Source organism: Ornithodoros turicata, chromosome 9 (genome assembly GCF_037126465.1).
Source record: "Ornithodoros turicata isolate Travis chromosome 9, ASM3712646v1, whole genome shotgun sequence".
NCBI classification, from domain to species: domain Eukaryota; kingdom Metazoa; phylum Arthropoda; class Arachnida; order Ixodida; family Argasidae; genus Ornithodoros; species Ornithodoros turicata.
Genome location: NC_088209.1, coordinates 16,201,930 through 16,215,955, shown reverse-complemented (window position 1 = coordinate 16,215,955; position 14,026 = coordinate 16,201,930). Strand labels below are relative to the sequence as shown.

At 45.7% G+C, this 14,026-nt stretch overlaps 1 protein-coding gene across 1 annotated transcript; it reads left to right on the top strand.

Moving 5' to 3' along the window:
• Positions 1 to 1,308: 1,308 nt before the first annotated feature.
• LOC135368199 (mediator of RNA polymerase II transcription subunit 7-like) lies at positions 1,309 to 7,388 on the top strand (the record flags this gene model as incomplete). Its single annotated transcript, XM_064601333.1, is given in 2 exon segments — positions 1,309 to 1,599; positions 7,057 to 7,388. Coding segments are annotated over 2 exon segments (468 nt in total), but the record flags the coding sequence as incomplete, so codon positions are not given.
• Positions 7,389 to 14,026: the final 6,638 nt, after the last annotated feature.

The window sequence follows — 14,026 nt, the reverse complement described above, 5'->3', positions numbered from 1 at the left end:
ATCGGGCGAGAATTGTGCCTTCGGGTGTTATTGGGTGTTTTTGTTTCTCACCTTGCCCATTAAGACCTTTCCTAATCTTTCCTACTCTTTTTTCTTTCTTTTCTGTTCTTTCTTTTTCTTTCCTTTTTTTTTTTTTTTCTTGTGTGACCTACCAGCGCTAATTCCCGAAGGCATAGACATCATCTTGGCCCAATATTGCACCAATATCGGTCCAGTATTGGGCCAAGATATTGCGCTGCTTGGGAGTGCTGACACATATGGTTGTATTGCTGGGAACGTTAGTGACCCATTCTTTCACGTGTTACCTTTGTTCGTCTTGAGTGGAAGCGTCACTTGAGGGTTTCACAGTGACTGGAATTCGGGGAGAAATCGGGTTTCACCCGAATTGGTAGGAAGTCAGTTCGGGGGGGGGGAATAACCGGGCAGAATCGGGTTTAACCCGAAAAAGTCACTCCCTATGTACAAGTTGCTCAGACACGCCGTCTTCCGGGAGAGACGTTAAATGTGGTGTGCCGAGATTTTGGCGCACGTTAAAGAACACTCGGGTGGGCAAAATTAATCCACAGATCCGACCGCAGTGGCGTCGCTTACGATCGCAGTTGTCTCACGACGTAAAGCTCGGTATTAATCGTAATATTAATATGTACGGTAAAACATGAAAAGCTCCAACAAAGAAGTTGTGACAGTGTGAGTAGAGCGACGAATGCATGTACTGGAGAATGCTAAGCACTCCGCATCTACCTGGGCCGTCTGGCATCGTGTTTGAAATGCAAGAAATGCTCTCTTTTTCGTTTTATTTATTTATTTATTGTGGTGCTGGTGTAGTGGCTCCTTTTGGCACTACAGAGAGAACTCATAACTGCAGTGAAAATGGTTACAGAAGTGAACAAAAAAAGGAAAAGAAAAAAAGAGACATCAAATGGATTAATGCTGGAAAAGTGATACAAATTCACAAGCAAGTAGTTGCGTAACAAGAATAGCATTGATTGGTAATACTACGAAGGAAAAAAAAAAGCGGAGAGCGTTTTTTGAATTATGCGTGATTTACAACTGAGCTGGTGGATGTTGACAAACAGTCCATTGTCTAATGGCATGTGGAAGGAAGAGAAAAAAATTCTATCGAGTTTACCTAAACTCAGGGCTCCTGAAAGAAAACCAGATTTTCGCCTCCCAATCTTGAAAAGAACATTAATCGTAAGTGTGCACATTACATTAAACAAAATGTATTCTTGCCATCCTTTGGCTGTTGAGGGCATTGTTGCCAGTTGCCTTGCGACAGGCCATCTACGATCTGCTTGTCTTTTACAGGGCATTCGGCGGCTCTACCCACAAAACTACGAGCACAAGAAGGAGCTGAAGAAACTGAACCACTCCATTTTGGTAAACTTTCTGGACATGCTCGACACTCTGATTCGGTGTCCAGACACGCCGAGGAGGGAAGAGAAGAAGGAAGACCTGAATCTCCTCTTTGTACATATCCACCACCTCATCAACGAGTTCCGGCCCCACCAGGCACGGGAAACCCTCCGCGTGATGCTCGAAGTCCAGAAGCGACAGCGTCTGGACACCGCGGACCGCTTCCAGAAGCACCTTGACAAGGTGGGTCTCTCGACTGTAACACACTTGGGACTGCCTAGTGGCTGGTTCTCTGGTGCTCGTTCCACCTCACAGTTAGTTGCTCATGCGCCAGTAAAACCTCAATCCAATCCAATCCAACCTCACAGTTGCTTCGAGGCGCTAACACTGAATGAAACACAAAATTGGTCCTCGTGCCAGTTGGCAGGCAATATCGAAACAGCTGTACCGTCATTTCACCGCCGAAGCCGTTTCACTGGGAGGTATTGACACATTGCTCGAGTCCCACAAAGTGATTGGGTATGGGTACAGCTGTCATGAAGTCAGGGAAGCTGGACACAGACACGTTTTGGCCAGACGGTGTGGTGAGGGGGGGGGGGGGGAGAGAAATGAAGAGAAGACCATCTGGAAATGGGGGGTACAACCGGTTTCACTCTGTCCAAACTAGAGCCCAAATGAAACAAACAGCATGTTTTTTGTTTCACGCTACTGAATGAATGCTTTCTCTCCTGACTCGCTTCTTTTTCAATCTTTCCCATTTCTTTCTAGGTTTCCCTTCCAATCTTGTTTTCCTCCTCTTATTTTTTTTTTTTTGTCTCCGTCGCTCGGCTGGTAGTTTCGACAGCGAAATTTGGCAACCCTACATATGCCTTCGTTTCGAATTTTTTTGCTGTATGTGTCCCATTTAAAGTTACGAGCCTGCACTTGTACTTCTATTGGGGCTGGTTCACACGAGGGATGCATCCCTGGGATGCGTCCGCGGTTGGTGTTAACGTCGCGGCCAAAGTCACCCAAATATGCATATACTCCGGTCTGCGGAGGACTGGAGCCCTACTGTAGAACTTTCGCCTCCAACCTACAAACTGTTACAAACCCCTATTGGCTGGGGACTCGGGGATGGAGCAGCGTCCTTTTCACTTTTTTTTTTTCTGTCCTTTCGATAGGCTGTTTTAGAGTTTTAGCCACTGAAGCTGAAGGGATTTGTGTAATATAAAAAGGGGAATCATGTAAGTGTCTTTACAAAGCAAGAAAAAATATGGAAAACGAGAGTTTTGCTATGAGCAAGTGGATTGTCAAATACGATGCCCACTAGAGCACTGCATGGAAATGTGTTGTCTCATAGAGTTATGTCTTAGCAACACACCGCCGTATTCTCGCTTAGCCTTGACGGATCCCTGCGCTTCGAGGGACCCTTACAGTCGCTTTGGCAATGCGTTGTACACGCGCACGCAATGCATTGTCAAAGTTCCTGGAAGGGTCCCTCGAAGCACGAGATCCCTCAGGGCTGAGCGAGGATACAGTGGACACACTTACTCTTCTGCTTAGGCAGCGACGGCAGAAGCAGCGCCTATATCTAAAACACATCTAGTGTCTGAGCATTTTTTTAACAATAAACTGAGCCATGTAGATTGGCGGCCAATGCGGAACATATCGTCTCGGTTTCATAGATGGGTTTCTGGATATGACTGTCCCTTCAAACTTCACACGTTGCTAGCAAGCTCTGGCTTCCTGGGCTTCTCTTTTTGTGCCTGGTTCAATGTCTTTTCTTGTAAATTTGATTGCGCAGTGATGGTGGACCTTATAGTCTAGTTGCTCATGCGCCATAAAAACTGCAATCATCATCATCATCATCATCATGATGGACCTTTTGCAAGTAAGCATGCGTGCACGCCCGACCACCTGCAAACGGCTGCTATGTTTTGGGGTACATAAACGGTGTCAAGGTTGCGCAAACATTCGAGGCTGACACTTGGCAATGCTTTGTACTCGTAATCAGTACAATACGCTTTCACGCATGCCGCATTCTTTTTGCAATCTTCTCTCGCTACTTTCCCACGCGAAGTGCCAGCCCGAAAGGCGAGAATTTGCGATTAAAATTTGACGTTTGGCATTCCGATGTCAGGTGTGACACGGTTGCCTGAAATCAGCATCATGTGGTTTATCCCATCTCAAATCGTGAGGTGTTACGAGATCATTTATTTCAAGTAAGAAACATGTGCAGCATGTGGTCAACCTTTAAAGGAGTACAGAGGGCCATCCAAAAAAATTTCAGGTTAAGGCATCTGATGAAAGTGTGTGTGTCATTATACCGAATAGCGCGAAATGTTTTGATGTGTGCAATTTGTTTCCCAGAAAAAAACTCACATAAACATAGCTCCGCGCCTTCACCCTTAACTCGCCACTCCAGCTATAACGAGGATGAGGAGGTATGATGGCACGTCACCGATGACGGCATAAGGAGACTCGTTCTGGTTTGCCGATCAGTGGGGGTCAGCGCATTGTTCCTTTGCCGCCGTAAACCTGTTTTGCCAGTTTTCCCGGAGAATTGGGGATACAAGGAGCGCCCGAAGCTTTACCGAGCAAGGAGAAAGGCTTTATCAGAACCCCGAACAGCCGAGTAGCAGACGACAGCGGAGTAGCAGACAACATTTTTCTAGGCCAATCAGCGAGCGAGTCCTTATAGTGTCAGCGCGAGGTTCCAGGCAGATCACAGGCTGGTACTGCTCTTCACCACCATTGTGCACGGTCGCTTTTTGCGGCATATTTTAAATTCAGTTTCTGTGATAATTATGACTCTGTGGTGTAAATTACTTCGCATGGTGCATCTTACTGGCAAACTTAACAGTTTTATAAGAAGAAAACTGGGTTTTAAAAATGACTTCTGTGCTACTTTAAGTACGATATTGGAACAACATTTTTTAGGGCAATCAAGGAAACATTGGCTGTCAGAACTACATACTGACAAGCGATCCCAAACAACCGTTTGGCAAGCAGTACATGGAAATTGTCCTTTGATTCTCAGCATGGTTACCGGATCACATTTTCCTCTCTGACCTTCTTCGTCAGAAAATGTCTGTCTGTGACCTTTTGGGAACTGCTGCATAGGGGACGATTCTTAGATGCTGTGTGCAATGCATAATATGTAGGGCCTGACTTTTTCGGGTTTTATTTTTGGCCAAATTCGGGGGGTAAATATCGGGTGATATTTTTCATTTGAAAATTCGGGTGTATTCGGGTTAAATCTCGTTACGGCATATTCTGTCGTCAGGAATTCGGGTGTATTCGGGTGATTTTTTTTTTTGTTTAATAAAAATTTGTCTTAACATGGAACTAATGTTTACCAATGTTATCAAACTTTATTTTAATGCACGCTTATGAGTGTGCCACGCGACCCGGATGTTTTCGGGTAGATTCGGGTTAAACCCAAATTTTACAGATTTCGTTCGGGGGGTAAATATCGGGCGGATACGGGTTTAACCCTAAAAAGTCAGGCCCTAATAATATGTTCCTCTATCGCTGACAATTCCGCCATATTTCTATTGATTTCGATGGCAGATATACGACGTCATTGTTGTCCAAACCGAAACCATGCACCCGCGTGGTTCCCACGGTCTGTGTGCTCCCGGTCGTCCACAGTTGGCTGTAAGGCCGCCTCGAAGGGATGTGTCCGGCGGTCACACCATGATATTTTTATATGGTAACTGCACCCCTGGTGCACTGACTGTGGTTCAAAGTCGATGTGTGTATGATAGTGAGGGATCGTGAGAACCGTTTTCAGCAGTGTACTCAGAATGTGCGAAAATCATTTCGTGATCCATTTAAATTATGAAGGTGGACCATGACATAGTAGCGCAGTAATTACAAAATGTGTCGCGCACTATTTCTTGAACTTGCTTCACCCTCCAGGTTCTCGCAACGATAGGATCGACGTTATTTTGACGTCTCATGTAGGCCACCATTTATGTTGCTGCATTTTTGAAGAAATGTTTTCTTTTTGTATTTTTTTTTGTTTTTGTTTTTTTGCCTACTTCCTTTACTAACAGAGATGAGATTACTTGGTAACCCGCACTTATTCTTTGAAGTGGAACCGCTCCGCAACCACGAAGCTGCAACAGTGCGACAGCATCCAGGTTCAGCAGGTTGTTGTTGTTACACTACGTCCCCGAGGTCTCCCCCGTGGATGACCTTATGAGAATCCGGGATTGGTTGACAATGCAACACGTCATTTGGGTATTAGTGTGCCCCATTTGCCGAAGCCGAGTGATGTTTGCTGATCGGGGGAGTTGTTCTTATTTCGCTCTTTGGTCTGGTCTTTAAATAGCGGAAGCGCTTGGATTACACAAAGTTTTCCACGTATTTGGCTAAAGTGAAACCCCTGCTCCCACGCTGTGTAGTCTTTTTTAGACAAAGTACGACCATCAGTTCAGCACCCTTTAACTTACTTTAAAATCAGTGGCAGGGCCATAGCGGCGGTGTTAAAGGTTAAACACTTTCATTCCCAGAAAGGATGCCTTTGGTAGTGCTCTTCAAAAGTGTGATACTCCGCCCCATTAATGCGGTAATGTGATGGAATTGAAAAATGAATTTCCTTACAGTGAGGACAGAAAATAGTGCCCAAGATCTGTAGAATTGCTTTGACGACAGCTCATTGATGGGCTGAATTTTGCCATAGACCAGACAATCTTAACATAGTGTCGTGACATGAAGATTTCAACTAAAAATACAAAGTTCAACAACTAAAGAGTACAGGCCGGGACGAAAGTTTACGGAATACGCGAGCAACATACTTTTTCATCTGTGCGACACCCTGGCGGCTCCCGGAAGCGGATGAGTTCACTGTTTTGGAGGGATGGAAGGGTGTGCTGTCAGCGACACACAGTGGTAGCTCCAGTGTCACTTGGGTGTGCCTGAAAAGTGGAAGCTACCGCTGTGTGTCGCTAACAGCGTACCCTTCCATCCCTCCAAAACAGTGAACGCGCCCACTTCTGGTGGCCGCTAGAGCGTCGCACCGACGAAGAAGTACGCCGCTCGCGTGTTCCATGCATACTATTGTCCCAACCTGTGCATATCACATAGCATGCAACTTGAACTCATCAACAGATGGTTAGGAAGCACACAAGCTGGTGTAACAGACCTGAAGGCAACATACTCCTTGAGTATGAGGAGCAACAGAAAAGACTCGTTACTTTTACAAAATAACTCGGCAACGTCAAGTTTAATAGGCTGTAATATCGTTAATAACTTTGTTCCATGTCTTACAAAGAAACTAAACTTGTAACAAGTTCCTTCTGTTGAGTAAGTTCCTCGTCTCGTTTAATACCGTTGAGACAGCACTGCTTGCGGAAACATGAACACCCCTCTCTATTTAGTGTTATTAAACTCTTCATGTTTTCCAGCAAGCTTTTTCTGTCAGTTGTACATAATTTTTCTCTTCTTTTTTCTTTGTAGGGCGCTCAACAAAAGTTTACGGAACATGCTCCGGCACATTCCTTCCTCGGAGTAACACACCAGCAGCGAATGGTACCTTACGGACTTACAAACAGGTGGCTGCGTTACCTAGGTGCATGTCTGTAAGTCCGTACGGTCCCATTCGTTGCTAGTGGATCACTCTGAGGAAGGAACGCGCCGAAGCATGTTCCGTAAACTTTTGTCCAGCACCGTGCATACTGTAACTTAGTTGACGTCACCACGTTCTCGTAGGTCCGGGAAATCCTGCAGAACACACTGAGCAGTCTTCCTGATACGGATCTGGACAGCGAGCTTCTCCTTCCCGCACACACTGCTGAGACTTCGGCCGGAAAGCCCGACACGGAAACGCAGGTCGAGGAGTGCTTGAACCTGGACAAAATTATGTGTGATATTGTTGATGCCCTCTAGAACCAGTGCTGGCACACTCTGCTACGTCTGTATATAATATTGTATATGATAATGATGCTCTGCAAGGAATGCTCAGCATGCTCCTTCTTGTGGAGGAGGCAGCATAATGATCTTCGACCTGCATTTTTATTCTATTAAATACATTATGTAGATGATAGTATCTTTTGTTTGCTTCACACATTCATTCATTCATTCAATTTAATTGTTGTGGAATGGAAGGAATTCCATAAGTTCCTTCCATAGTACCTCAGTGGCTCCCGATACGCCACTGAGGTGTGCGACTTGTCCTGGAGATGGCCCGACACCAAACTGAGGCACGTTAAGTTCATTCTTCAGGCCACATTCTTTCTTGCCAAACTGCAAGTGTTGGCATAATATCTTGTAACCAAAGCTGAGGGAGATGTTTATTGTAGCTTCACCATGCTCGAAAGACCCTACGGGAGTCTGCGTTAACACTGTGCATGCTTGGAGACGTCTGGCTAAATATAGAGTCTTGCGTTCCAGAGTGAAACCTAGGAAAATATGGTTTTATCCTCTAAAATGCCATTCTTCTGGTAAAAACTTGGAGAAACCAGAGACTTTAACTAACCAAAGGGGCAAACTCAGCCGTACTTAGAGGTACAAAGAACTCTAAATACTTTGTACTCAGTGCTGCGTCTTTCCATATCGTGTTTTTCTTTCTTTTTTATTTCTTTTTTTTCTTTTCACATTTTAGTCTGTTCTGCTGGAAAATCTGCTCTCTCACCTGGTCTTACCCTATTTTATGGCTTCTGACATAAAGCCTGTTTTCTTTTTTTTTTTTTTCAAGTAAGTTGTGTGTAATGGACCTTTTTCACAACTGTCTATGCGCATGACCCTTGAGGTGTCAGACAGGGTTATCTCCATCTTCACTAGATGGCGCAGTATGGGGATGACAGAAGTGGGGTCCAGTGGGGAGACCGCACGGTCCCACTCCTGACCAGTTTTGGTCCTTTGCGCTACCCACTTGGATCTGTTTTGGCTCGCGCCGGACGTGGTGGATTGTCCATTTCACTCGCGGCCATGCTACCACGTGACTGCAGCAACTGAGAGTGGATTTGGGGGGATTCTGAAACGGTTTATTTTTTACGATTTTTTTCTTAACCGTGGATTCTTAAGCGTTTTTGTTTGCACTCGGATATTTTAGCGATTATTTTTGGGCCTTGATTTTTAAGCGTGTATTTTGGGAGATTTATTTTTAACTTAAATAATTTAGGCGTTTCTTTGGGAAAGGTTATTTTTAAGGGTTTCAAACGGGGATACACCCAGCGTGGTTCACTGGAGAGCTGCTAGGACACGCCATTAAAAATGCGTGTATTTCATTTGAAAATATTGAAATGTGGTAACGTTGTGGATCATAAGTGCAGTTTCAGGGCCATTGATTTAGCAAGAGTAAAGAAGGTTGCATTTATGACACATGGCAATGTCTCAAGGCACTCTCGAATTCAATGGCACTGTTACATTTAATTGCAGCAACAGTATATTCGCGCAGTTAACGGCCCAACCATTTTCGAGCCATTGTGCCTCAAAGATTGGGGTCTGCCCTGGTAATACATTTACCAGTGTTGACACCTAGAAACCGATTTTACCTTTTATATTTAAATATATATATATAGAAACTGATATTCACTTTTTTAGGAAGAATGATTTGTCTTTTTACTCCCCTACGGGAATATATTCTGCCCTGTGGCATCAATATGTACGCTCATCACATTACAGATTGCTAGTTGTACTGATGGCAAGATATATGAATGAATATGAATTCTTTTCGGAGTATAGCCCTGAAGCGTATATTCATATTTGAAGGGCGAGTTCTTATTTGTGACATGTGAGTAGGCTGCTTTATCATGACACACCTCCATTTACCACTCTTCATGCCGAAGCAAAATTTTCTCTGAGTGCTCAGTTGAGATATCCAGCCTATTACTGCTTCCAAGAAGTAGATAAATTGAACACTTGAACCTCTGTGTGTCAATACGGGGATACGTCGACTTATCCCCTTTTGAGTACTTTTGTTGCAAAGGCATCTATGCACAAGTATGTACTACCTCCCAAAGAAAATTTAGGACCGTATTGCAATTTATTGACCTTCTACAGGAGGGTAAGAAATTGGAAATGCACGTGACTGCACATGGGACAGACAGTCGGATCAGGCCTTTCTACACACACATACTAATGGTGTAGCTCAGAGCCCAAAAAAAGAAGAAAGGAAAGAAAGAACGAAGGAAGGAAAACTCCACTCGTGACTAGAGCGGAGGGTACGCCGTGACCAACCAGATGGTCGTGATGTGGTCCCTGTGCACGTGACCTGTGACAGACCTCATTAGTTTAGCGCACAGATACGAAATATAACAGGTAAAGTGACCTGGCAGCACGCTTGAAAAGAACTAGGAAGGGGGTAAAGTGTCTATGTGGAGATGCGTAACTAACTTTGACTTCCCGACAAAGAATAAGTTTCTCGCATTTACTTTTGAGGAAGTACTAAAAAATGCATATAACACAATGCTATGCTTAAATAAAACCAATGAGGTTGTAAGTAAAGTGACTTTTGGCAGCACGCTAGTGGACCGCCTTCTTTCATCACGTGACACGGATCAGTAGGCGAAGTGGGACTGTCAACAGCCTATATTAGGCCAAATGGGACCCCCTGCAGTTCGAAGTCGGCGAACCTCCTAAGGGATTGCGAGATAATCCGCTAAAAAGCATTAGGCGAAATGGGAATAGGCGCAGTGGGAAGACACGCTTGATCCTGCAATCTTCGGGATAAAGTAGATAAAGCATGCATGATCAAGTTCTCGACGATTGGTTGAGGGTCCGTTGCATTCACCTCTGTTCGTCACGCCTTCTTCACGTAACAACCATGACAGGCGAGGTCGACCGCGGTCGATTACTTTCACGAGAACAGGTCCCATGTCCGTGCGGTGTTACATTGAGAACGGAGATATGTCATGCTCCTGGACTTTGTTCAATTTCTGTTAGGGCTCGCGTCCAAAAACGTTGCTAACAGGACATGCGTGAAGAGTAAACACGTTATTTGCGGAAACCCAGCCGCAATTACTTTAACAAATATTCACGTGCAGTTTTCTCAGTTTGGAATTTTTTTCACTTATCCCCCTTACACTCTAAAAACTGAACCTCACTGCATAGCACGCTCTGCGCTAACCATTGCCACGATGATAATCGCTTGTAGCTCGAAGAGAGTAGGGGGCGTACGCCTTTATGCGTCAAAAATGCGACACAAAAAGGCGTCCACCTCCTTCTCTCCTCGAATCACAAGCGGTAGCCCTATCATTAGTGGCCATGGTTGGCGCAGAACGTGCTATGCGGTAAAGTTCAGATCTCGTACATAGGGGGCTACGTCCCATTTCGCCTAACCCTGTGCAATCTCGTTAGGCGAAACAGGACCATCGGCAAGTGGGGGAGTTGTACGTACTGGCCCCACCCCGCCAGTGATAGGCGTGTGCATGAAATGAAATGTGCTCATCAGTCGACAGCATATAGCACTCTCCGAGCCAACCATCAACTCAAATGATATTGCTATCCGCCCTGGGGGCTTAATCGCTTCGTCGTCGTTACGGTCGTTACAAGCTAACGAGTGGCGGGAAATTCAAAAAGGCGGGCGGGAAATTTAAAAAGGTGGGCACGTGATAAAACACGTGCACGGCGCTCTTCGCGCGATCGTGAAGGCCGTGGTAAACGTCACGCGCAATGTGTCACGTGCCCACGTTTTTGAATTTCCCGCCACTCGTTAGCTTGTAACGACCGTAACGACGATGAAACGATTAAGACCCCTGATTGGTTCAAAACGGGAGGCGTATACGCATTTTTCGTGACACTTATGCTGAATATGAGGGAACTGGTGTTCTGAGGCTGGAACAACATAGAAGGGACAATCACATACAAGGCCTCAAGTTGCCTAGGAAATTAACGATGAAATATGCTATGATACTTATGCTGTTCATAATTGTCACAAAAAAAAAAGCGTACACCTCCCGTTTTCAACAAATCAGGGCAGATAACGATGTCATTCGAGATGAGGGTTGGTTACGAGCGTGCTATGCGGTTAAGTTCACTTTTAAGAGTGTCTGTAGTCTAAAACAGGGACGCTTTACACTTCGAAATCAAATGTGTCAGATATCACTCGGCAAAACTCAGTCATCCACGCTAAATGTGGCGAACGAGTTGAGCATGACCAAGCAAACGGAAAGCTGAGCGGCGAGTGAGTAAACAAGGTGGTGAGTGTGAGATAAGTGAGCAGGAGTAAAAAATGTCAATCTTTGATCACTAATAATTGAACCTCTGTGTGCGATAAGGGTATTAGTCGACTTATCCCGTTTTTACTATATTTGCTGCAATGACATCTACATACCAGTATGTACGTGCCAAAGAAAATTTCGGGCCGTACTGCAATTTATTGGCCCGCTACAGAACGGTAAAAAAAAAACGGGAAATGCATGCGTGTCAATGGGACGGACATTCAGATTAGGCCCATTTTGTCGGTTGGTGTCTTTCGAATTATCCCCTTAGTGCATACAGAGGTTCAATTATCGAATAAAACATTTTCGGTTATCGATTTTTTTTGTGTGTGTTAGTGCCGCGAAGCAACTGTGGCTATGAACGGCGCACAGACGTGGACAGATGGAGAGAGGACAGCAGGAAGGAGCCGAGATAGCTAGGTTAGTTTGCTTCCACGGCCGACACTTATCTGTAAATGGATGAAGATAAAGAAAAGAGGGATTAATTCCCCCACTGACTGGATACGGAACGCGACGTGCTACTACTATGGCACCTCGCCAGGGGCAATGTACGCAGGGGTGCGTATGTACATGCTTTTGACAAAGCTGCGCAATCTCACAAAATTTTAGGAGACTCTTCTGCTTATTTTTGTATTTTATTTTTAAGGGATGGGGGTCTGGATAAGTCACTGTCTCCACACCTTCCTGCTCTTTCTACGTCTGCCGCATAGCCACATTTGCTTCGCGCGGCGTTAACACGAATTTAGATCGCGTGGGTAGCATTCCCGGGCTCGCGTCCTTTTCGCTGTGACCCTTGGGCACGCCTTTTGAAGCGGTGCGGGACAGACAGCCACCGTCTGGATGGGCTCCCCCTTACCTCAAGGGGCTGCTAATCCGCCAAAGTGCTGTCACCTGTAAGTGACCTGACGTCAGAAGCGACCAATGGGCAGGCAGGATTGTGCAGTCACCGCCGCTAATTTGAGGGAACCCCAAGGCGTATATAAGGTATACTATAGGGTGGCGCCCTTGAGAAAGTTTCTGTGTTGAAAAGGGTGTAGAGACGTTTGGTCTACGTTCCCTACATGCGGAAATCCCTACGTCAACCAGCGCGGTTGTGGATACTATATCAATCCCATCTGTCACACGCACAGGTGTGAGGTCTAAACCCCGATGAGGCAGAATGATCCCGGGATGACGTTGGGTTGGAAAGCTAGTCACCCGATCAAAGAATAGGTCAGTCACACACTCATTCCATTAACATCATTTATAGATGGCGCTATGACACATGATCCTACTGATACAAGATTATGAGAGCTCAATCAGCAACGTGGTCTTGGGAAAAACAAAAACAAATAGACATTAAACTTGCGGCTGACGAGGTGTCCAGTCTTAAAGGAGCATTAAAGTGGTATCTAACATGGCCAAAAACTGCTGTCATCCTGTAAAGCAGTATGTGAAAAGCATTCCCACAAAATATTTCTGTCCAAAGTTGTTTCACCACGGTGCAATTCATTTGGAAAATCGCTGCCGCGGTGACAGGCCGGAGCGCCCCAACTGCAGACCACACCCACTCAACTGTGACGTTGGTGGTAGAGAGCCCCTCATTCGTTCGCAGGAAAAACCGTCTGCTACGAACATTGCGAGCTGTTTCTTGTGGACTTCTATTCTTTATTTATATCACGTTTTCTAAAAAGAACAAAGCATATATGCAGCCTGAGAAAATAAGATTACAATCACAAGAGTAATATATCCGTGGCTTCTGTGCAATCTCAAAATTCACAGTAGCAGAAAGCAAGGGATGGCGGCGGTATTGTGGCGCCACCTGTTAGCCACTGAACCAACTGCGCAGTGAAAACTGTCGGACAGGCTGCATACTGTCGAGAAGCACGGGATTTTCGCTGTACAAGCGCAGTTAATTTCGGGCTGCACCACTGGTTCTTCCCGTGGCATCTGCGGTCCCCAAAAAAGTGTGGTTGTGTCGTGGACAGCCTTCAAACCCTCCATTTCGGACATCACGTAGCCGGAGAACGCATGGCGTCTCCGAAGCGGTAGCAGACGCTCCGGCCTGCGCGATGTTGCTCACCTCGATCATGTGATCCCAGGTCCAATGAGGAGCGTCCTCACCACTTGCGTCACATATGACGCGTGTGGTGGGGTTCATCACGTGCCTATCGTGAAGGCGAAGGAGGGTGTTTCGCGCACGGGAGGTTCGGGGAGCTATTTCAGGCGTCCCAATTTCGCTATGTTTGTACAAATTGTGGGAAAACTGTTTTCGGCCGCCTAACATTCCATACTGACCAAAACCCGAAACAAAGTTTTGGGCCTCTAGACTGCTGGGGGTAGAAGGGAGCCCCTTGTGAAGTGATGAACAGATGAACAAACGGATGGCCGTGTCGGAGATTGTCCACACAACACCAACAATGAATCCGGAGTTGAAGATCAAATTGGACTCAGCCGCACACAGGTTAGAAGAGACACCTCATCAGCCCAATACTGATGTACAGTCCCGAAGCTCCCGATACGCCACTGAAGTGTACGTG